Source organism: Arvicanthis niloticus, chromosome 11, assembly GCF_011762505.2.
Source record: "Arvicanthis niloticus isolate mArvNil1 chromosome 11, mArvNil1.pat.X, whole genome shotgun sequence".
NCBI lineage: Eukaryota > Metazoa > Chordata > Mammalia > Rodentia > Muridae > Arvicanthis > Arvicanthis niloticus.
In genome coordinates this window covers 31,482,399-31,508,142 of record NC_047668.1, presented here as the reverse complement: position 1 = coordinate 31,508,142, position 25,744 = coordinate 31,482,399, and the positions used below count along the sequence as shown (strand labels likewise).

Here is a 25,744-nt window from a genome sequence, read left to right as displayed (position 1 = left end):
CAGTCTAAGTAGCTTAAGAAAGGATGGAGTAAACTGCCACCTAGAGGTGAGATCGGAATTCAGCTCAACCGGAAGTACCAAGGCCAGCCGATCAGCCTGAGGGGGCTCCGGCTCATCTGCCTCGTATATACTCAGAAGTCCTTTGCTCTGCAGTCGATCTGCCCTGTATCTATAGAGCCTATGTCTTTATAGATTTGAAGTTCTACTAAAAGGAGTACGGGACTATGAGAGCCGAAATGCTGTGATTTATTGGTTACATTTATAATAATAATCTCTGGGAGAATTGTTTAAATACTAGCAAATAAAGATACTCCACCAAGGGTGGTTAGTTGGAATGGTTCACAGTATAAATCCCTGGAATATTTTCAGCACACTCTGTTGTTGGTTTTGCTATTTCTTATATTTGCACACCAGGGCCAGAAGCTTCCAGGGCAGGATAGGTTCACTGTCGGAATCTGAATGAACTGGTCAGTTTTAATTAAGTGCTAAGGTCTCGACAGCTGATACCTCACTTCCCTTATCTAGGTTTCTCTAAAAACACACCCTTAGTTGAGCCTAGTGACCAGAAGAAAATACACATGACTTGACAAACTGTGAACAGCTTTGTTTCCACCCTCAAACTTTTACCTAGTCACAGTGTGGAAATCTTCCTGCGTCTTACCTCCCACGTGCCTCGTGTGGGTCCAGCATCACCTTTCTCTAGAAATAAGGTGCTTTGGTTTGGAGATCAAGCCAAGAGTGTCTGAGCTGAGAATATGGAAGTCAGCTACTTCCTCCCTCATTAATTACAGAATCCTGAGGTATGTGTGTCTGCCACCTGGGTAACCTTTTACTCTGCCTGTGCACCTGAATAAGGCTGCCAGGGAGAGGGAACCGAGTTGTTGACTTTTTATGCCTGGTGTGATGGCCTGTTTCCTTCTCCTACCTGACTACTTCCTCATTCCCATGCCCTCCACCCACCAGCTTATTAGACTCATTCACTCCCATAAAACTCTCTTCAACATTCCTTTCCCCTCTCTCCATTATCATCTCCATAGATCAGTGACCAATGGCTTGGGGGCAGAATTATGCCCAACCTGATTAGCCCCCCCCCACCCCCCGCACCTTAATTTTAGTTAGAATACAAAATAGTGGCTTAATTATAGGAATTTCATATGTGTAAATCAGCAGTGATTTACAGTATAATAAGCTTACACTTATTCACCCTCCTTATCCTCGATTGCCTCCCCTCACTCTCCCTCTGCTTCTCTCTTCTTTAATCCCAGCAGCATGCCGCCGCTCCACCCACTTGGCTTTCACGTCATATGTTTAAATCTATATTCTCTATTTGAGAAGACACATGCTATGTCTTTCCCTTACCCTTATTTCTCCTAAGTTTCCCCCCAGGCGTCCTTCCATAGTTTTCACCATCTGTAATAATACTCCTGTATTACAACGGCCTCAAAACTCAGCAGAACAGAAGCAAAACAGGCATCCCGTTTCTCCCCAGGTATTTCTACATGATTACACTGCCTTCACTCGTTCCATGTACTTTGATCTTGTACCTCATTCATTAAGTCAGGTAGCCTGCAAGCACCCTTCACTAAGCTGTTTTGTCTGTCTCATTGTTGTCACGTCATCTTAAAAAAACAAACAAAAAAAGTTTCCAGAGCAAGATATTATAATCTACATAAAGAAACCTGTGCACAGAGTTTGAGTCATTTCCCAAAGAAGCCTAGTCAGTGAGCACTGAGGTGGGAATCCGAGCTCCACAAATATTCCAGAGCAGACCACTTACCAGGCAAGGCTGCTTCCAGGCCTCTGTAGTCATCCTACTGTTTCTTCTCAGCCATAAATCTCAAAACAAAGCAAGGCAAAGCAAAACAAAACAAAATATTAAAACCATTGCAAGCTTAGGTCGAGGGTACACCATAAAGATTCTAGAAAGTCAGCCCAATCAGGGCTGGTAACAAAGCACTAAACATTCAGATTACATCACCGCAAAGCTGAAGGATGTCAAGAAGGCTGTGGATTAGGAAATCTGGGATTTCAGGGCTGGGGAGATACCATTAGTAAAGTGCTTGCCTTGCAGTAGCCCGCCAGCCTCCACTAATTGGTTGGCTCCAAAGCAATGAGAGACCTTGTCTCAAAACACAGGTGGATGGATGGCTCCTGAGGAATGTGACCTAAGGTTGTTTTGTTTTTGGTCCTCCACACATATGCATGTGAAATTACACACAAAGAAAAAAGAAAGAAAAGAGAAAAAATAAATCTGCGGATTTCATTAAAATCCTAGATTCTACAACTTGTGTGGGTCGGTGGTTACTGGTCACCTATATTCCCTTTTCTTCCTCTAACCAGTGTCACAATTCAAATGCAAGGTGAGTCTTTTTATTTTCTATGATTTCCTTTTCTTTCCTTTTCTTTTACTCCAAATTACTATGTCTTTTCTAATCCAATTACAACTTTGGCTGACTGCCATTTGAACTTGTAGAGTGAAAAATTATAAAGGCCATTTTATGAAATATGTGTAGATTTTTTGCCTTACAGAAGTCGGAACTGAAAACAAGATTTCAGGCCTTCACATTCCAGATGAAGGACTCTTGCTGGAGTACATTCCTCAAGCCTCTTCCACCTATGGGTGGGAGAGGCCCAAGGCAGGAAGGCATTCCTGACTACAGATAAAGATGCTGCCACCTAGGTGGGGCTATAGCCAGAAGATAGTTAATCTGAAATAGCTGGTAAATGACAGGATAGGACACAATGGCATGGTAAAAACCACATTTTTGAGAAGAATGAGTGTGTAGAGTGATTTCACATGACTCTAGATCATTTGGGCAAGATTCCTCTGAAATGTTCCACTGTTCTTGGTTACCCCTCCCTTGGTCTTCCCAGTGCTATGTTCAAAATTTGTAAAACAACCAATCATGTGTAACCTCGCGAAAATGCAGCCATTCATGTGTAAGCTCGCGAAAATGCCTTCCTCCTCCCACCCCATGCTATAAAAGACCCTTTAACCCACCACTCGGGGCCAAAACCCTGCTCTTGGAGCTAAAGAGCTGGTCGTTTTGACCACCAGCTTACTTCCCTAATAAAGCCTCTGTTGATTGCATCCAGGTATGATTTCTTGTGATCTTTGGGTGGTCGCGATTACCGGAGGCTTGAGGAAGGGTCTCCAGAGTTTGGAGCTCTTCAAACTGATAAAGGTGTTGTGCTCTGGGCCCTGCCTTTTCCCTGTTTAATCTTTCCCAATTTCTCATTCTGATAATTCCTGACTCTTTTTTTGTTTGTTTGGTTTGTTTTGTTTTTCGAGACAGGGTTTCTCTGTGTAGTCCTGGAACTCACTCTGTAGACCAGGCTGGCCTTGAACTCAGAAATCCGCCTGCCTCTGCCTCCCAAGTGCTGGGATTAAAGGCATGTGCCACCACCACCCGGCAGTTCCTGACTCTTGATAACATCTACTTACCATTAGACTAAATGTTTGTTAAGACTTATGAGAAGTAAGTTAATCTGTAGAGAACAAAGGCTGTTTTCTATTGGAAACAGGTGATAAGTATATCCATGTCAATACAGCATGATTAAATGAAATCTTCAGTCTTCATAAAATCATACCAATAAGACAACCGCCCAGTCTATATATAAGGAAAACATACACTTAACAATCTGCTGTCTTTCAATTAAGGAATCACTTAGCACATACGTGTATACATGGATTTATCATGACTCATACATTTGAAGATTCAATGAGATGATAAAAAGCAAAACCTTGTGATAGGCACATGGTAAATCCAGCATTCTCATGGCTGGCCCAGAGATGTGCTATAACTTCAGCATTCTCATGGCTGGCCCAGAGATGTGCTATGACCAGATTATTAAGAATGTGACTAGGAGGGCTAGAGAGTTGGGTCAGCAGTTAAGAGTGTGCTGCTCTTATAGAAAACCTGAGTTTGGCTTATACAGCCTATGACTGAAGGTCTAGGGGGTCTGACACCTTCTTCTGGACTGAATGCATAGACACAGACCCACACACATATACATATATTTATACATAATTAAAAGTAAAACTAAAATATTTTTAAATATGACTAGTATTAATAGGACATGTCCACTTAGGAAGCAGACAGGACTCTGTTTTCTAATGGATCTTTCCAGATACCACCACCACCATTACCATAGGCATTTAAATTCCAAAGAGTGAAATCGGATATCCTTATTTATTCCTTCCAGTGTTGTTAGCTTTCAATATTTTTGTGTCCTCTATGAAGTATCTCTTCTTCCCATGGAGCCATGATATCTTTTCCATTCCCTCCCCACTGAGGTCATTTAAAAGACATGTCAGCAGACATTCCTTCCTGATCTCAGGAGAGAACAGTCTCCTCTTCACACTGTTTCAGTCCTGAAGGTTTAAAAACCATGTTGTCTTTCATCAGCCTGGGTCACGAGAAAGTTGGGCTGCTGCTTCAGGCCTGCAAAGGGGATTACTTGGTGCTTCCAGAGCACTCTAAGTACCGGTTCGATGACATCTGTGTGAAACCAGGTCAGCGCTTTCATCTTTAAGAGTGGGTAAACAGGACACAGAGAAATAAAATGGTAATGTTGTTTACGTCATGAGCTCCCTTGTATTTGAACTGACTTCCTGCCTCACAGCCACAGCTACAACAAACAAAATATCAAAATACTAATCTGTATATTTTTATATGTCGGTGAGTCATTGGGGCATCCTGTGTTGCAAGAATATAAACTTTGCCTTTCATGTTCTGCCTGCCTGCCTGACCTGCCTTCCCCAGCCCCTTATTTTTCTAGCTAATTTGTACTTGTACGTTAGAAACCTTGCCTTAAGCTGCTTTTCTTTCTCATTTAGGCTTTCCTGTGTACTACTCACATTGCCTCCTGGATCTCACAACATATTGTGACACTAGGGCTCTATTGTAATATTGGGAAACATAGGATTATTTTTCTCTCCATATTCCCTAAAGCTGATGCCTAGCACAACATAGCGACTCCAGAAATATTTTTCAGCTTAGACTGTAAAAATGATACATCGGTCAAGAGAGAATATACTGTAATATTAAATAGTGTATACTTAATTGCTCAATGTGATGGTATCTTCATTGTCAAGGTGACTGGATATCACATAGGTGCCACCTCTAGGAGTCCCTGTGACGGCATTCCCACAGACAATTAAATGAGAAAGACCCACCCTGAAAGTGGGAGGGACCATTAAGGACCAATGTCCCAGATCAAAGGAAAGAAGAGATCAACCTGAGTGCCAATACTCCCCCCTCTCTGCTTCCTGACTACAGAAGAATGTGACCAGCCATCTCACGTTCCTATGCCTTGCCTTCACCATGATATACTGTATGCCCTCCAACCATGACCCCAAATAAGTCTTCCTTAAGTTGCTTCTGTCAGAAGTCTCACAGCTGTGAGTAAGGCAACAAAGTTCACACTTAATATAAACGCCCACACAGGTCAGGAGTGGCCCAGGGGTGCAGGCTAACAAGGTTTCACAGGTTGAAACAACTGTGAGCAATTTCTTTTCCTCTACAATTCTTCTATGAAACCATCTATGTGATCTGTAAATATACAATACTTTTGTGAATTTTTTTACCTAAGTAATATTGTGTTTGTGTGTATTTTACTCAACGTTGCTTTTACCCCTTTTCTCTTATAGTTTGGATTTAGAATATTTTCCAAAGGTCCACAGAGTAAACATATATTTCCCAGCTTAGCACTATTAGGACATGGTGCAAACTTAAGAAATGGAGCCTACTAGGAGGTTTTAGGACACTGTGGTATGCCCTGAAAGGGATTATGAGGCTGTAGTTTCTTCTCTTGCTTGTTTTTGATATCCAAACATTAGTGGAAATGGTTTTTCTCATAGATGGAAACCTCCAAGCCTGTGAGTGAAAACAAACCTTTTCTCTTCAAAAGGTTAATGATTAAAGGTATCTGTTACAATATCAGAAATTTGACTAACATGTTTCCTTTTCACTGTTCCTTAAGAATATGTCCTTAAGGCATCACTTGTTGACATATGTCTTTGAGAATACATGCAGAAACAATGTTATTGAACTAAATGCCAGGGAAGTATAATGCAGCATGTTTCTGGAAACAAAGACTTTATACTACATTATAGTGTCCACTACAATATCATCAAAAGCAACTGGGTGATTTAGACAAGGCAAGGGTTAGCATACAGTGGGTCCAGCTATCTAATTCTAGCAACAAGGACTACTTAAGGAAGAGGAGAAAGACAGTGTGTCATGGGCAAGGGCCACTGAGGGTAGAGAATTACCTGAGTCTGACACTGAGACTGAGTAAGCAAGACCAGTAGACCAAAGAGAAAGTTAAAAACAAAACACTGAAAAAAAACAACAAAAACAAAAAAAGCACCCCAAAACCAAAATCCAAACAAACAAACAAAAAACCCCACCCAAAACAACAACAACAAAAAAAACCAAAAACCTCAAACAACAACAACAAAAGACCCTTGGACTTGATTTGAAACAAAGTTATTATTTGAACAGAGTCAATTGTACAGTAATTATAGAGATGACAAACAAAACAAAGGCTCGTATAATGCCAGGATACACATAGAATCTAAAAAGAAATACAAATACCTGAAGAAACTAATTTGTTGATAATCAGGTTCTGGGTTATTTCACAACAGGTCTTAGTCAATAATTAATGGTGTGGGGAAATTAGGGCTAATACACAATGTGATTGCAGGAAGATTACAGAAAGAGCTACACAGGGTTTCTTAGTACTAGAAAAATATGCTAGATGCTCTAGTTTTGGAGGATGAGGTCTGAAAGCAAGGGCAGAATCCCAGTTGAACGAGATGAACAACACCATGAGGGTAGAGGTAAGCTGCACTCATGGACAGCTTTGCCCAGTCCTGGTGGACACTCTAGCTAGCTAGTTCAGTAGTTGACTTCATGGTTTGCTGTAGATACCTTTTACTGGCTTTTCTTGTTCTGGTAAGAACAGACCAAGGCTTCAGCAATAAGGACTACAAAGAGAAATATTTTCTGTGAATTATTAGAAATCTTAAGTCTTATTAGAAAAGCTTAACTTACATTCATGTTTCAAATAAATTTTACTCAAGTTTTCCTTGAGGTTTTTGTGTGATTTAATTTTTCACAGATAGCAGATGTATCTAGGGATCTCTCTTTTGTATGGATAAAGTATGAGTCTAATTTTGTCTTTTTTTCTAAAATTCTACATTTTAAATATATTTTGCTAAAAATCCATCATTTCTTCAACTTATTTAAGTTGGCATGGGTTTTCATTTCCTACATTCTATATGTACTTGGACCTATTTCTGGATTTGACATTCTGTTCCACTGGTCTCTCTATTCACGCATCCACATTGCACATTCTTTTAATTATAGAAATTTTATGGTATAATTATATCATATAAAGCTAGCCTCAACTCATTAGATTGTCTTTATTTAGAATATTTGTATTTTTCTATATGAACTTTATGATTAATCTATCTTTATCAAATAATAATGGCTCCAAATTATTTTAAACATATTAACTTTGAAGTAATTTGTTTTCTATCGTTATTTGAGTTTTTCTTTCCATAAACAAGGAATGTCTTTCAACTCTTTCAGGCATACTTTCAGAACATAAGAATGTTTCAAAGTTTTTTCTTAAGTAAATTAAGCACATTTTCCCCCTTAAGATTTCTAAATACTTCATCTCTGTCTTCATTAACTTTTTTTCTTAAATTATATAACCTAAGTGGTTATTGTTCCTATCTGTGCAAACTGTCCATTTTTAAGTGAATCTAATCTCTACTTTCTTTTTAGACTTTTTTTAAAACTAGCTTTAGTGCCATCTTGTATTCTAAATTACCAAAATAGTATTTGTAACTAGAGTTTCACTCTTTTCCAAGTCTTAAACTTCTTATTTTCTCTGTTTTGACTGGATTATCTAAAGACTCCAATTCTACTTGAGTAGCTGTGAAGCTAATTGCCATCCTGGCATTGCCAACATGGCTTCCAGGGACTCTTTACATCTCTATCCATCCATCCATCCATCTATCTATCTATCTATCTATCTATCTATCTATCTATCTATCTATACATTATATTATGGAAATGTTTCCCAATTTATAGAACTTTGAAAGTCTAGTCTTGCGTGTAGACTTGGGGTTGAGGATTGGGTATGCATCTTAAACAAACCTTCAGAAGTGATTCTCAGGTAAAATTTCACCTGAGAGCAGTTCCTTGTTGTGCAACAGTAAATTAATCAACTGCACAAATATTTATTGCCTCTCATTCTGTGTGGGACCTCTGCATATAAAGACAGGCCTTTCAGTTTGAGTTCAGCTTAACAGAGAGCAAGGCCCGCAAGGCAATGGCGCTCAGTGCTATTGCTATGGTGTGGCAAAGTACGTGATCAGTAGCATCTCTAGCTGAAGTTGAATGTTTCTAAAGCTCATTCACAATGTACTCATCCTATAAATTGTATCCTATACATCTATTATCTTTTGCTTTATAAATAATTCAAAACTGGCTTTCATTAATAGTCACTGTCTACATTAGTTTAAATCATTATGATATCTAAGTAAAATTACAAATTTACTGGGATAGGAGGGTAGCTTCTTTGGAAACATGCTTTACTGCCCAAGTGTGAGAATCTGAGTTTGATTCCTAGCTCTCAAATAAACCAAAGCCAGGCTTGATGGTATGGGATTGTAATCCCTGCGGTACGGAGTTGAATCCCACATCTCCATGAGAGTCCTCAGAAAGCAAGGGGACAGACCCTGTGGAATACTCAGGTTAGCCACTTGCCTTCTTACTCACATGCATACATGTGCACACACAGCCCACACAACCATACATGTGAAAATGTACACTAAAATATCAATCTAAGTCCCCTGTCCTGTCCCCTACCTAGCTTCTATGTATGGATTACAGCAAGCAAAATGACTCACTTGAAGATCTTTAGTGATTTTATGATCCAGAGCTAATCAGCCACGAACAAAACAGGTCCCCTCTACCCCCAAAAAATTGAAAGCAAGGTTTTTTAAATAAATAATTTCCATTTTAAACATTTTAAACTGACCTTGATGTGCATATTCACTTCTTAGTGCCCACTGACTTTCACTACTTTGTATTTGCCTTCATCCATTTTGAAGGTGATTGAAAGAAACTCAAATACCAGGGTTAGTGAGGAAAGATGTAGTTGATGCTTTTTCTTTTTCTATTTTTTTTTCTTTTTTCATTTTCTTTTCCTCTCCTCTCTTCTCCTCTTCTTTCCTTCTTTTTCCTTTCCCTTCCTTCCTTCTTTTCTTTTCTTTCCTGAAACAGGGATTTTCTGTGTAGCCCTGGCTGTCCTGGAACTCACTCTGTAGACCAGGCTGGCCTCAGACTCAGGGATCCACCTGTCTCTGCTTCCCCAGTACTGAGATTAAAGGTGTGTGCCACGACCAACCACTTGGAGAAAACAGGCTTTTCAATCTAAAGTGTAGTAGGCCTTTTTCCACTGGGCAAACACATCTCATCTGTACTTCAGCTTGAGATTGTATAGTTGCACATACAGTATGTGTGCCACACCCACACCATACCCTTGTGTTACTTGGGCGTGAGGCATGTTCAGTGTTCATCTAAGTTCACCTATGAACAAGAAAGGTAGACAGAACAAAACCAGAAATAGAAAGACTGAAGGTGGATGCTGCCCCCCAGGAGATACTGTAAGGAAGATTTCAAGGTATTTTTTTCCTGTTTATTGAGCCATTTAGCCACAAACAAGAAAGAAACCAGGGTTATTAAGATGGCTAAGTGGATACTGCACAGAAGCACAAGCTTGCCAGTGAAAATAAGGCAGGAGTCACTTGAGATAGAACAACTCAGCATGCTTCTAGCAGAAACCTTGCCAGCCAAGATGTCCTTCCTTCTCTATTAGGAAGATTAACTTCCTGATAGTTGGAGTGCTGTTGTTTGTGATGCCTTGTTTGTTTGTTATTGGTTTTGTTTTGCTTTATTCGGGATTTTTTTTTTTTTTTTTAAGTATTTCTGACTGGCCTGGAACAGGCTATGTAGACCAACTGGCCTTGAGCTCACAGAGACATTCTCTCAACTCTTCCCACCCAGTGAAGGGATTAAAGGCATGTTCCACTCTGCCTGGCCATACTTCCCTTTTTGTTGATATTTCCCTACACTTGGGCAACTGTACTAAGCCTGGCAAACTGTGCGTGTCATTCGCTCATAATTTTCTCTGCAGCAGTACAAAGGTGACAGCATTCTAACTCTTTCCTGGGTTATCTGTGCATGAATGACATGTTCACAGGCCCTTCAGTACTCATAAAGCCTTTGGTAATGAGTTGCCACACAGATCTGTTGATCATTTGCTCTCAAACTCCATCTGCATGTCACATAGAAAAATGACTTAACTGGTAATAAAGTCAGATTTTTTGTGTTTTTTGTTTTGTAACATTTGTTTTTATACCTCAACCACCGTTTCCCCTTCCTCTACTCTTCTTAGTCTCCCCCCTCCCTTAACTCTCCTCCAGATCCACACCCACCTCTGTTTCCTCTTCAGAAAAGAGCTGGTCTCTAAGAGATGACAGTCAAACAGGACAAAACAAACTAGAGTAAGACAAGGCAAAAGCCTTCCTATTGAGTCTGGACAATGGAACCCTATAGGAGAAAAGAGTCCCAAGAGCAAGCAAAAGAGTCAGAGATACACCCGCTCTCAATGTTAGGAATTCCACAAAAACATTAAATTAACAGCTATAACATGTATACAGAAGACCTGGTGTAGACCCATGTGGGTCCCAAGCTTGCAGCTTCTGTCTTTGTGAGCACGTGAGCCCTGCTTAGTTGATTCTGTGGGCTGCATCTTCCTGGTGTCCTCAATCCCTCTGACACCTACAGTCATTTTTTTATTGGATATTTTATTTACATTTCAGATGTGATCCCCTTTCACCACTTCCCCCACTCCCGACCCAGGAACCCCCATCCCATTCCCCCTCCACCTGCTTCTATGAGGATGTGACCCTCCCACCCACCCACTGCCATCTCCCCACCCACGAATTCCCCCACACTGGGGCATCCAGCCTTCACTGGACCAAGGACTTCCTCTCCTACCTATGCCTGACAATGTTATCCTCTCCTACATATACAGCTGGAGCCATGGGTCCCTCCCTATGTGCTCCCAGGCTGGTGGTTTAGACCCTGGGAGCTCTGGTTGGTTGGTATTGTTGAGGCAGATGCTCACAACTAACCATTGAACTGATCATGGGGTTCCCAATGGAGAAGAGAGAGAGAAGACTGAAGGAGCTGAAAGGGTTTGCGGCACCTACAGTCTTAAGCTCAGCTTTATACTTCATTGTTTAGGACAATACATAACATAACATAGTGACTTACATAACACTATTCCAATCTGTGTTTCTCGGGATCTAACTTTCCTTTCAAGAGCTGAACTCCTAATTGCATGCTAGTTATCAAATCTATCATAAGGACCTACGAGGAAGATTTGAGTAAAGAATGCTAAGGAACTAATTCCTTTTCATTGCCGTGCCCACAAACCTATGGACCTTATTCTCTCTCTGAGTCTTCTTCGTCTATGTTTCAATATGGTTTCCGTATTATGCGTTATCTATCAGCCTAGCCCAATATACACTTAAATTAAAGTAGCTACTAGAGTAAGAGAGATTCATGAAGACAACTATACTCCAAAAACGTAGAGCCTTAAAAGTCAGACTAGCTCAATCATTCATAAGAAGCTTCTGTCTTAGACTTGAAGATAGAATTTCTTCCTTTGTGGCATTAACGCTCATCAGATGGCAACTTAATGGCTTATTCGATCTTTTTAAAGGGGTGACACTAAGTTTCAACTAATCACACGCATTGAAAGTAGTAAATTTATTCATAAAATGGGCCAGTTGATTTACAAGCTTTAGCCTCCGTGTGGTTAGCAGGAGCTGTGCTTATTAGCCTGGTATTTTCATCTATTTGTCTTCGTGTGAAAGCCTTGAGTATGTCTGGCTCACTTGAGGATATTTATAATGTTGTCTCTTGGGTCTGAGGAGGTAGAGTTTTAATTCTAAAAAACTTAAATTCTAAACCAAATTTACTTTCAGTGAAAGCACTATATTATATACTATTGTGTGCATTATATTCCAAGGGAGATTCAAAGAATTCTTTTTAGTGCAGTAGATACAGTGAACCCAAACTACAAAGGCTGACATAATATTGCTCCAGTCAGGTGAGCAGGGCTCACAAAGCCCTGTGTGTCATGCTTACCCAAGCAATAAATTACTTTTCAGACAAAAATCGCCCTCTGAAATTGCTTTAGCTTTTCCTGAAGTAAAGGTATTGAATGTGTAGTATTGGGAGCACGTTACTTTGCTTTTTTCATCAAGTTCAATTATTTTTCTGCTTGATAGCTAGCATCACAAGAGAACAAGATAGGTTCTTATATTTTGCCAGTTTTTCACTCATACTGAGTCCGGTTTTAATTTTTCTTCAATAATGATTCTTCCTACTTCATAACTCGGCCTTTAAGCATAGAGAAGTCAGTTTTCAAGTAATATTAAAGTATCTGGAAAATCGGTGGGAGATCACTGAGACCTGTGTTACTGCATAGTACACACCATAGGCCAGCCCCAGGCTGCCATTCTCCTGTCTCCATTTTCAGTGTGCTAGGATAGTAGAGGTGTGTTACTGCATATGACTTCTAGTTGCACCTTAATACCTAATATCGATTCAAGTTATTTTTAAGGATACACAGAAGCTACTTTTTAAAGTTTTGATAAAGACACTGATTTCTTATTAGATGTTCATCTTCCTTAACTTCATAAATCCAGAGAATAGAAAGAAAATGCCTCCTATTTTAGAATCTCTTGAGAGATGTGCTAAAAATATTACACATACATACACAAATAGGCTAGGATGTGAAGAAAGCAAAGAAGATCAAATGAAAACCTAATGTTCCTCTGGGATTTAAAACTTTGAGGAAGGCCTCAAATCTAGGTTAAAAAATCAGGTGCCTGTAGTTACTGCTGGACAAGAACAAAAGATACCAAGCAAATTCTAGCACACGGAGCTATTTATTTGGTAATTTTGATTCACGTGAACTTTGGTGAGATTTTATGGATTCATAGTCCTTTCATGAATCTGATGATAGCCACAAACCCTGCTCCGGGGCAAAAATTCACTTAAAAACAATCATGCAAAGTTTTGTACAGTTTCAGAAAGTTTGCAGGCACACCGAGGCATGCTCCTGACTGCACAGGGCTTTGCACTAGTCAGAACTCACTGCAGATAGGAGAGAGTCGGTTCATGTTGTCATGGGGCAAAGATTCATCTTTGAGTATGAGAATAGGGTGGCTCTTCAGGCTAGGGAAATAGTGAGTAGTAACAGCGGGCTGCAGGGCAGAGAGAGCCCAGGAAACTATCTGCTGCTCATGTCTGCTCCTCTTGGTTGAGGGTAATGATCTCATTTCTTTTTCCCCACAGACATATTTTCATCTGATAGAAAACATACTTGCCAACAGATCCAGTTTCGCAAGGCCAGAAAGAACATCTATACATCAGACACAAAGATGGAGTCCTTCTCCATCTTTATAGATAGAGGCTATCCTCCATCTACTGGCCCCAACACCAATCCAGTTGGGAGTTTTATGACCTCTGTATCAGGAAGGTTAGGGAAGCAGAGTCTGTAACTGGAAAGAAAACTAAACTCTTCAAATTCTGTAGCCAACATCTCAGGGCTCCTGAATCAGGGCTCTAAAACAGCTGAGATAATTGGCAAGGAATTATCTTCCTTATCTTTAAGAGAAGTATTCGAAGGAGACAATGAAGAACCGGACATGTTGACAACCAGTGGATAAACTGATGCTGTGTGAAGGGAGAGGTTAGGGTATCAGCACTATGCAGATAGACCGGACTCCTGGGGGTACACAGAAAGTGTGCATAAGATGCATGTGACATGTACATGTGTGCATATAAATTTAAAATGTGTTTTATTTTTTATAACAAGTAGCAAACAAAATAAAACATTTTTCTGTGACTTCTAATGCTTTTGTTGAACTTCTGTATCCTTAATTGACAAAATGTATTTGACAAAGATGAATGCTGCCTGATACTTTCTTTTTCGTTAGCAAGTGAGCTGTCAGGACTTCTCTCGTTTGTCAATAGTGTGGGCAATATCTTTGCTGAATTGCAGAGTCGTTGCTGATATGTGAAGGCTAGTTCAATCTTTGATGACATTCACGATGTAAAAGCTAGTCATGGCACCTTTTAACTTTACTATGCATTTCCTGGTCTCTTAACTCTGAAAAATCAACAAAACAATGTTTTAATCTTTGTTTTTCCACTCCAGCTCACTTCTCTGAGTGCTTCCTCATGTAACAGCCACCAGTGAACTCTATCTAACCTCACAGAGCAATAAAATAATTTGAAGGTTTTTTCCAATGTTTGTTACATTTATATGTAACTTATTCATTGTAAGTTTATATACTTTGATATTTAATTATTCTTTCCCATTTTTTGTTTGAGGTTTTTAAAGAAAGGGTCTCTTGTAGCCCAGGTTGGTCTCCAACTTGCTAGTGTAGCCAAGGCTGGCTTTAAACTAACCTGTCATGTTCCTGACTTTACTTCCCATCTCCCAGATGACAGCTGTTCACTGCTACACCTGGCTTATATATTTTAACTTTTAATCATTGTATTAGAAAATCATCTAGAAAAAAATAAAAGTTGAATAATTGCTCTTGTGAGCCATTTCAACCTAGTCTTAGCAGATAGTTTGCATGATCCTAAAGAAGAAAGCCAGTGGAGAAACAATTTGAACAATTGTTCCTCAGTTAGAGAGCAGCCACAGAGGCTCTCTCTGCTGAGGGTTAGCTGGGAAAACAGAGTCCTCCAACCATATTTTTGTGGGTTTCTATGTTAAGAGTAACTCTCATTTGAATAATTTTACTTCAGGTTTTGATGGATTGTGGAGTATTCACTATTTGGGGATTTTTCAAATTCATTTTTTCTTTTATTAGTATGAATGATAAAAGAGCTTTTTGTATCACTTTTACAAAACATGTTATTTCTAGCCTTTTCTAGTTTAACTGAGAAAGGAGACAAAGAAGATTCTCTGAAAGCCTTTCTTGCTTTATGGTTGGTGTGTATGACTAAAAATGACTTCTGATTCTTCATTTTGTGATTTCACTCTGTCTTTTTTTTTTTTTTTGGTTTCTAGCAATCATCTGGACAACTGTGAGAGGCAAAGTGTCAGAAGACAGAAGACAGTTTGGACAAGTTGCTTAGCTCAGATGTACTTACTCCTTTTTTTTTTTTTTTTTTTAAAGACTAAGAAATTACACTGATAAACATTTGATATTTATTTTATTTTTATGTATTTAGCAAGGAAAACAAGTCTCTTCCTTGGTGGCTTTCTTGTAATTCAAATTCGTACAAGCTTTAAGAAACAAAAGAAACAGGCAATGAAATAATCTTACAATAAATGAATTCGGAAACTACATAGTATTACGCCACTTGGTAATTATTTTACCTGGTATTACATTGAGTGCAGACTTGCTGCCCTTAAGTCTGACAGCCAGGTACCGTCATTCTCCGTTTTCATTTCTTAAGATAATCAAAGAAAAACACAAGACCAAACTATTGAATTATAAGAGATACAAATGCATTCAAATGTTTCTGAGGCCAGTTAACACTTTTAATCTCAGCACTAGGAAGGCAGAGACAGGCAGATAGATCTCTGTGGGTTCAAGACCAACCTGATCTGCATAGCAAGTTCCAGGACAACCAGGGAAACATAGAGTAAACCTGTCCCAAAATAACAACAACAACGTTTCTAGGCATCTGGTTTAAAACTAAAAGTATTTAATAAACTAATAAGAGAAAATTAGCATGATCAGTTCATGTATATAATAAAATATACGTTCACGTGCTTTGTAACTTGTTCTTCCTCAAGAGTTCTCAGATCACTGGGTCATCTCTCTGTACTCTGATGGCGCCTGAGCTACAAGTTGTAGAGGATGGCTTAGGAGCTCAGGACTAGCTGAAAGTGAAAGAAATTGGGTTGGCCAAAGGATAGATTTATCAATATGGTTGATTATCGGGTGACTGGAGAGAAATGCCATTGGTTTGGGAAAGTAGAAAAGGCTAGGCTCCTATTAGAGCAAAGGTAAAGAAAATGCAGCTGATGCAACTCAAGTTTGGCGCACACGCACACACACACACACACACACACACATACACACATACTTTAAAATTCTAAAAATAGAAAAAGTCACAGTAACATACTTAAGACCACAATAATACAGAATTTAACTTTCCAAGCTGACCTCAAACCCAGAGATCTGTCTCTGCCTCTTAGTGTTGGGTTTAAAGGCATGTGCCACCACCAATGAACCTTAGGTTCTATCTCAAGCATTTACTTATTTATTTATTTATTTATTTATTTATTCTGAGAAGGGTCTCATTATGTCATTATGTAGCCCAGGCTGGCCTCTAATCCAAGGTTGTAACCCAGAACGTCTTCAGACTCCAGTGATCCACCAGTCTCAGCCTCCTTTCCTAGAGCTGAAATTATCATAGTGTACCACCATACATCTGCACCCAGCTTGTTGTGTATAAACACAGTTCCCGATGTGACTTTAGGCCTGCCTCTGACTATGTTTCCAAGTTGATCTCTAACTTGTAATCTTTCTACCTTGGTTTTCACTCTGACTCCAGTCTTGTACTACTGTCCCTAGTATGTTTTCAAACAGCCTGAAGCACTGGGTATAGGTACACATTGCATTCTATTGTTGGTAATGCTTCCTCCTGCAAGCTTTTCTTAAAAGAGTGTGGTTAGAATTGGTGATTAAATGACCAAACCTAGACTTATCTGGGAGATGAGCCTCTTGGTTTGCTTGTGGGGATCATCTTGACTGCATTAATTGAGGTGGGAAATCTGCCTGCTGTGGGTGGCACCATTCCCTTGACTGGGATCCTTGACTGTATAGAGAAAGGGGGCTGAGTAGCATATGCATCCGTCCCTTCCAGTCTGCTGATTGTGGATGGGATGTAACCAGTGATTCAAGCTCCGGATGCTGAGACTTCCTTGTTATGATGAACTGCACTTGCATCGTGAGCTACAAAAAATCCTTTCTCCTGTTAGTTGCTTTTGTCAGGATATCTTATCATAGCAACAGGAAAAGAAACTAAGACACAGAGAATCACACTGCATTTTAATTCTGTGACCATAGGATTTGATGGGAGAGCCAGATTCCATCTCTTTCCTCTTGTTCGAGGCTAAATTATGTCAAGCAAAAATGTAAAGGGTAGAAATGCCTTCTTTGAAACCCCTAATCACCAGACAGTGAGTGATATTAAGTGTTTCCAGAATGAATTCCACAGCCATCTGCAATCTTTACATTTGAATAGTCAGCCTATTGAGGTTAATCAGAAATAATGTGTAAACAGAGCAAATTCCATGATTCTATTAAAGAATTACCTTGTAACTACCAATCTTGCTTTAAAAAAAAAGTTATTAATCATTTTATTTTACATTTCAAATGTTATCCCCCTTCCTGATTTCCTCTCCATGAACCCCCCACTCATACCCCTCCCCTTTGCCTCTGAGAGGGTGCACCTCCACCCACCTACCTACTCCCTCTCACCCTCTAGCGTTCCCCTTTTCTGGGACATCAAGCCTCCACAGGACCAAGTGCCTCTCCTCCCACTGATGCCAGATAAGGCCATCCTCTGCTACATATGTAGTATATGTAGCAGGTGCTTTGGACTGGCCCATGTATACTCTGGGTTAGTCTCTGAAAGCTCTGAGACCTCTGGTTAATTGATTCTGTGAAGTTGCAATCCCCTTCTGCTCCTTCAGACCTTCCCCTAACTCTTCCATTGGATTCCCCAGGTACAGTCCAATGGTTGTCTGCTAGTATCTGCATCTGTCTTAGTCAGATGCTGGCAGAGCCTCTCAGAGGACAGCCACATCAGACTCCTGTCTGCAAGCACATCTTGGCATCAGCAATAGTGTTAGGGTTTAGTGTCTGCAGACGGAATGGACCCCAAGGTTGGGAAGCCTCTGGATGGTCTTTCCTTCAGCCTCTGCTCCATTTTTGTCTCTGCATTTCCTTTAGCAGGGACAATTCTGGGTTAAAAATTTTGAGATGGGTGCATGGTCTATCCCTCCACTGGGGCCCATGTCTAGATACTGGAGGTGGTCTCTTCAGGTTCTATCTCCCTGCTGTCAGTATTTTGGCTAATGTCATCCCCAATGGGTCCTAGGAGCCTCTTGCATTCTGGGCATCTGGGACTTTCTAGTGGTTCCTCAAGTTCCCCACCCCCCACTGCTACTTATTTCTATTCATTCTCCTGATCTTCTGAACTTTTGTCCTGTCTCCTTACATACCTGATCCTGCTTCCCTTTTTTCCTTCCCCCTCCCCTCTTTCATCTAGATCCCTTCCTCCCTCTGACTTCCATGATTATTTGCCCTCCCCTTCTCTAAATGGGGTTGAAGCATCCACACTTGGGCCTTCCTTCTGGTTAAGCTTCACATGGTCTATGAGTTTTATTGTGGGTATTCTGAGATTTTGGGCTAATATCCACTTATCACTGAGTACATGCCATGTATGTCCTTTGGGTCTGGGTTAACTCACTGAGGATGATATTTTCTAGTTCCATTTCCCTACAAAGTTCGTGACATTGTTGTTTTTGATAGCTGAGTAGTATTCCACTGTGTAAATGCATCACATTTTCTGTATCCATTCATCCATTGAGGGACATCTGGATTGCTTCCAGCTTCTGGCTATTATAAATGAGGCTAGTATAAATAAATATGAACATAGTGGAGCTCATGTCCTTGTTATACTTTGAAGCATCTTTTGGGTATATGCCCAGTAGTGGTATAGGTGGGTCTTCAGGTAAAACTATTTCCAATTTTCTGAGGAACTGCCAGAATGATTTACATAGTGTACCAATTTGCAATGCTACCAGCAATGGGGGAGTGTTTCTTTGTCTCTATATCCTTGCCAGCATCTGCTGTCACCTGAGTTTTTGATCTTAGCCATTCTTATTGGTGTAAGGTGGAATCTCAAAGTCTTTTTGATTTGTGTTTCCCTGATGACTAAGGATGTTGAGAATTTCTTTAGGTGATTCTCGGCCATTCAAGATTCCTCAGCTGAGAATTCTGTTTAGCTCTGTACCTCATTTTTAAATTGGGTTATTTGGTTTTTCTGGAGTCTAATTTCCAGAGTTCTTTGTATATTTCAGATATCAGCCCTCTATCAATCATGCATTCCAAAGCAGGTAATTTTCTTATAGAAACACACACACACACACACACACACACAGTCCTTCATTCATCCTTCCATATAGCATTTCTATCAATATAAGCAAACAGGTCCCATTCAAAGCAGAACATTTGGCTTTCAGTTAGCAACGGAAAGATCGCTTCCCCAGCAACAGGAAGGCCCGAAAGGGACATCTATTTTTAAAAATAAAATGTGAAACCCTCAGCATTTTGCTGATTTAACGAACAAGACAAATTATAAATCTTACCCATCCAAAAGAGGTGAAAGGTCCTTAGAGTCTCAAGAACAGACTGATTTCATACATTCCTTATTTAATGCCTTGCTTTGTTCTTATACGTCAGCAGGGCTTTTGTTGTTGTTTTGGTGTTCTGTTCTGTTTTGTTTTCCCTCCCCCATTTCTTCTGATTTCTGATCATTTGCACAGATGCTTTTCAAAGCAGGTGTCCTGCCCTCAGTGCAAAGGTGGCAGTGCAAGTTCATTATCATACGCAAAACAGTTCACAGCAGCCTGTGCTGCTGTTCAGCAATGAGGTTCTGTAAAAGGTGGTGGATGATGTATGTGCTTGCTGAAGAAAAGTGATAGGAAAGGAAACTGCAACTTGCTTCTTGTCAGCGAGTTTTAAAGCAGAAGGAACCCTGAGAGGCTTTTGATTTGCTGCACAGGCTTTGCCCAGTGATTAAGATAACCTGCTGTGTTCTGGGCCATATAGGAGGGCTAATCTAACTATACATTTCCATCTACCTTTACAGAAAAAAAGAAACTACAACTTAACTGGTGATTTTTCCCTTCAAGGATTTTGTTCTATTAATATCAAAAGGCAGGGCCATGCTGCAAACATTCTGTTCTCAGCTTTATTTTTATTCCATAGGCAATAATTATCCAGGGCACATGTGTAATTTCTCTCCCATTTAGCTGTTTATATATTTACTACAAGTAGTTTTCAGCTTAAAATTTTCACTGAAAACAAAATATCATTGATGAAAGGGTGAAGGCATTCCAGACTAACTTCAGGCCCACTAACACACTGCTATGGAAAAGTATGGCAGAGTTCTTAGAGCAAACAATTTAAAAAGCTAGCAACCTTAGTTGTTAGGCCAGTAAGACAGGAAGCAATATCATGGCAGCCTTTGATTTCACCCTTCCTCTGTAAACATGGAAGAAGCTGAGGTAAGCCTTATGTAAGGAGACATAGTAGGCTTGGTCGGAACTGATTCCGCTTCTCATTTCCTCCTTTGAGTACAAAAACAGGAGGCCAGAGTCCAATCACACTCGTGATTCGTGTCAAATCGAAGACACAGATGTGTGAAATAATTTTGTTTTAAGGTTTACCTTAATGCATCTGAATATAAATACAGACATAACAATCACTAACCATATAACTCTACATGATACACACACGTGTCTAAGACTATATATGTAGATATGTACATATGGTAAGATAAATGTACCTATGTATATATACATTTTAAAATATAGATTGTACTATTATATTTGTTGTATAGGTTGGGCAAAATATTTTTACTCTCTGGCTTTAGTTTTCTTCTTTGTAAGACAGGAATAACAACAGTTATTATCTTGACTTGTGAAAGCACTTAAAATCTGGCACACAGTAAAAACTTAGTAAACATTAGCTGGTTAGATATAATAGAGAATATGTTTATTCAATAAAAGCATTGGTTGTTCAGATCTACAGATGAACATGTGAAAGCAATTGTGTAATCTTCCCTTATCTTTTAGGGTCATGAGAGTATTCTGTCTGATACTATGAAGGTGATTACATGGCATTATGAATCTGTGAAAACTCGTGGAACTTCACAGCATAGGCAGCAAGTCAACATTCATGAATAAAAAGAAAACCAAGCCATTTAGATCACGTCGATCTCAGGAATGAAAGCCAGCGGCCACCAGGAATCCAACTGTATTATAAATACATGAAACAATCTCACTGAAGGTTATGGGTGAAGAGGTGCTATACCAAGTAACTTTGGAAAAGTTTGAGTCTGTAAAACTAAAGATTCTGCCTGCATAAGCTCTGTACTCTGAGTAATAAATGTTTCCCATGAGAGTAGATGCTAAGAATTCTTATATTGGCCTACATGCATTTATAAATGCTTGTGTGTGTGGGTGTTTGTATGTGCCTCTGGGTGTGTGTGGGCATGCACATGAGCTCATGTGGGTACTAGAAGGTAACTTCAGGTGTGGTGTAATCCTCAGGAATGTTGTCCACCTCCTTTCAGGGTTTTGCTTGCCCTGGAGTTCATCACTGGCTGGGGTGGCTAGCCAGTGACTGTGTCTATCTCCCCAAGGCCAGGATTACAAGTGTGCACCATAATGCTCAGAAATTGTACATGGGTTCTGAGGAGGATCAAACTTAAATAAGCACTTTACTGAGTGAACTCTTTCTTTGCTATCTATCTATCTATCTATCTATCTATCTATCTATCTATCTATCTATCTGAACAACTAAATAAATATATACATATACAGATGATAGAAAGCCAGTTTCTTACTATTGAAGTACGAATTGTACATAAGGAGAGAAGGCTAAAATGAGTTTTCTGATAACCTATTAGATTTGGAGAAATTTGTATACACTTTTATTTGTTTATAGATATTGATTCATATATCCCAGGCTGGCCTTGAATTCCTGCCTCAGCCTCTCAATCAGTGGGACTATAGACTATAGGGTTGAACTAGCATGATCGGCTATGTTTAGGTTAATATAGATAGTTATGTACAAACATACTTGTAGATGGGTGTATATACATGCATTTCTGTTCTGGTTTGAATGCAAAGTGTCTTCAATAGATGCACATGTTTGAACACTTGGTGACACTCAAGTGGCACTGTTTTGGAAGGTGGTGGAATCTTTGGGACTGTGTGAAATGGCTGATGGAACTTGGTTCTTGGGGCAGGTCTTAAAGGTGGTCTCTATCCTTGGTTGGTTGCACGGAACAAGCTGCAATCTGTTGCTGCCATAGACTGAGTCATGATGGGATGTATTTCTTGAACTTGATCCAAAATTAATCTCTCAATTACTCGGGCTTTTCTCACAGCAACAAGAAAAGTAACTCAGGCAGTTTCTTGGCTCTGTTAGTTCTAATGGACCAAAATGAAAAACAGTCCAAGCAGCAAACAGCACTTCTAGAGTCCAGGTCTTGTTTTTAAGATTATTTCTCAATGAATGGAACAGAGGTTTCATTGAGAAATGACAGATCTTAGGCCTGGCCAAGGAAGGGTCAGTTATAGCCTATGCAACCAGAAGTAGAGGAAATAGTCAAAAGGAAAACAAACAAACAAACAAACAAACAAAACAAAACAAAACAAAGAAGCAAAACAAACCAACAACCAAAAAACAACAACAACAAAAAAACCCAACTCCCATCATCCATCCCCAACAACAACAAAACTCATCCCACACTGATTGGAACATGTGAAGGGACAAAGAGCAACTAAAAGCACATCACTGGATAAAAAGCAAGAATTAGATCAATAAACTAGTGCTGGACTACAACTACCAGTACAGAAGAAGTACCTACGTGCCCACATCTGTATGAGTGATTTAATACTGCCTGTGTTTCAGTAGGTAACCTCCCAGATCGGGCAATGCACTTGGAGGGGTAGATACAAAAACCAGACATTCCAGTGAGAGAGGGCTTGATGGGGAGAAGGGAGGGGAGGGACAGAAGGAAAGTAAGAAAGAAGACGTTAAGTGACTAAAATGTATTACTGTTCGTATGAAACTGTCAAACAAGTTTTTCAAAATAGAGAAGTGACAAACCTCTCATTGAAAAGAATTCCAAGCAGTTTGCTAATGCACTGTCCCCAAAGGAGAGCAGCACACGTTTGCATCATTTCTAGGAGTAGACTGCCTTTTGTGACTTTCTTTCTAGGAGTAGAGCATGAAGGAGGGAAGCACCTCACAGTGACAAACAGCAGTACCAGTGAGGTCATAAGCAGGTGACCTGAGAGACCTGTCATGGATCTGTAAGGCTTCTTTCAAATGCCTGCTATGATGGCACACTAAAAAGCACTAAGTTTCTGTGATTAAGAATAAAATGTTTAAAAGTGGTCTAAATCTAGCTTTTGTGGTTTTAACTACTCAAAAGAAAAAAAAATCCTGTATTTATGTGTGTGTGTATGGGGCATGTACATGCTATGGCTTGTGTATGGTCTGAGGACCATAGGGGCCATAGGGGCCAGTCCTCACCTTCTGCTTTGGTTGAGGCAAGGTCTTTCTTGTTCTTTCTGTTGTATATACCAGGCAAACTGGCCTTCAAACATCTCCCTGGATGAGCAGCAGGGTTACCGATCTGAGGTATCTAGATCAGCTTTTCATGTGTTCTGGGGGGTCTGAACTCAGGTCCTCAGGTTTGTATAGTAAGCACTGACCCGTCTTCCAGCCCAAAGTATTTGTTTTAAAAACTGTTGATTGGGGCACTATTAACTTATTATACCACTAATATGCTACTACATATACTACTAATAGGCTACCACATATTTGTAATATATTCCTTCTGTAACGAGCGCCCCCAAAATCCCTTTTCGCCCGCGAATAAGGACAGGAGGCGATAGTCGGGTGTACTGCCACGAGGAACTTTACTACTCCACACGGTAACGCGGAAAGACGGAAGAAACTGGAAGAGGCTCCCTTAAATACACCCTAGAGTGACGTATTCACTTCTGAATACGTCGCTCACCACCCAATATTACGCCTCGGGATAGGCCAGTGATTTGGCGCTCTTTCTGCCTAGCAGCTGCGCAGAATGATTGTTTACTGCTGGGGAACCATGAGACCAGCGCCATCTTGGAAAATGCACGTGTGTAGCCACTGAAACAGCGGCTCACTACACCTTCTATATAGATCTTAGTGTAATTTTGTTTTAGAGCTATCATTGAAGAGCTATGTGAACATTATCATTTTGTGGCTCTATATGCTCTTAGCAGACGCCTCATAGTATTTGTCTTAGTGTTGAATTGGGTCAGTAGATCCTCGATAAAGCACCATGCAAGAGAAGAAAAGTATATGCTGGGCTATTGAAAGCTTGACTTTACAGCTCTGAGACTTGAATTATCCTACTAACTTCTAACAGAATGGGGGTACACTGCTGTCTGTTCTTAGAATGAATGTCTATGGTCAGTGTGTTATTTTCATCTTGTTTTACGGGGTTTGGCTCTGGACCTTGTTAATGAAAGTACGATGCTTAATGCTCACTGTAGGACAGTGTACAGCAAGCAGCAGATGGCTTGTCTCAAACTTGTTAGAAGTGAGGATTAGGAAGTTTTCATCATAAAGATAACTGCACAAAAATTTAAACATGAACATTGCTGGATCGATGCAATTTGGGGAGTTAAGGATACATATTTTTTTAGTTTCTCAAAATGAAATCAGACCCATTTTATGGAAAGATGAATCCATCAAAATTCTTTTTGTTGCAAAACCAATGAAATCAGCAATAGATATCCTGTCTTTGGAGGCTCAGGCATCAACATCATCAGTGGCCTGTTCGTAAGTACCTAGGGTTAATTTTCACCCATTATTCCTTCTGGGTCAGCCTGTCTGTGTTACTCAGGCTGATCCACACAGCTGTTAGGAGCAAACCCTTCGAAGTATCATGTGCTTTAAAGAAAGCTTGTTTTTGTTTTAAATTTCTCATCATCAGTCCAGCAACCTTGTATCTCAGGTTTCCCCTAATCCAGCGAGTAGGAATAGGACATCCTCAAGGCCACAGGGAATGAAGTTCCGACCCTTTCCAAATTGGGGGTTTACTTTGACTTTTAGAGTTACTTGTTTGTGTAAGCATTTTCTTCTCCAGCTACATAACTCAGTTTCTGTAACTTTCTGCAAAAGCATATTTTACTTTATTGCTTTAGCTAGTAAAGTGACATATATCCAACCTTGCAACACTTTTGTACATTGTAAGATGGTCAAGAGAAACTAGGCTTGGTGGCGCAGGCCAACAATCCTAGCTACTCAGGAGCTGAGGCAGGATTGAAAACTCAAGGCCCTCCTGGGTTACAGTGAGTTCACTGCCAGCTGGAGGAACACCTTGAGACACTATGTAATAACAGAGAGTAACAAGAAATCTAGAGATAGATTTCATTGCTACAGTTCTTTTCTAGGAGGCAATGAGGCCAGGTTCATTCCTAGTGCCACTAATAGAAAGCTCAGTCTGTCCTGATACCCTCTAGGTCTGCAGTGACCAAAGTGAGGGACCCATAATTATAAATAATACGTGACATTAATTTTTAAATATTTTAAAATTTTAATACAAATGATTTGTTTCTAGCTTTTATTAAGAGTATTTTCCTGAGGTCTCTTAGGAAGTGGCTCACTATTCATGTAAGAAACATTGAACATCTACTCGGTGGGTGCCACATACTGGCCCAGTATTTGGGGGCTGTAAGGTGACACAGCTGAACACATAAGAGAAAATCCTGATTTCACGAAGCTTTCATTCTACTAGAAGCCAGAAAA

General features: G+C 39.9%; 1 protein-coding gene across 2 annotated transcripts in view; it reads right to left on the bottom strand.

The window, feature by feature from the left end:
- The window catches only part of LOC143443862 (uncharacterized), a 49,957-nt gene that overhangs the window by 21,106 nt on the left and 3,107 nt on the right, over positions 1-25,744 (bottom strand). The window contains exon 2 of one of the 2 annotated variants that reach the window (XM_076941973.1): positions 1,778-1,836. The exons of the other annotated variant lie outside the window; for it this stretch is intronic. Coding sequence (XP_076798088.1) covers positions 1,812-1,836 — 25 coding nt within the window. The 3' untranslated portion in view covers positions 1,778-1,811. The remainder of the gene's footprint in view (positions 1-1,777; positions 1,837-25,744) is intronic. 2 annotated transcript variants of the gene reach the window in all.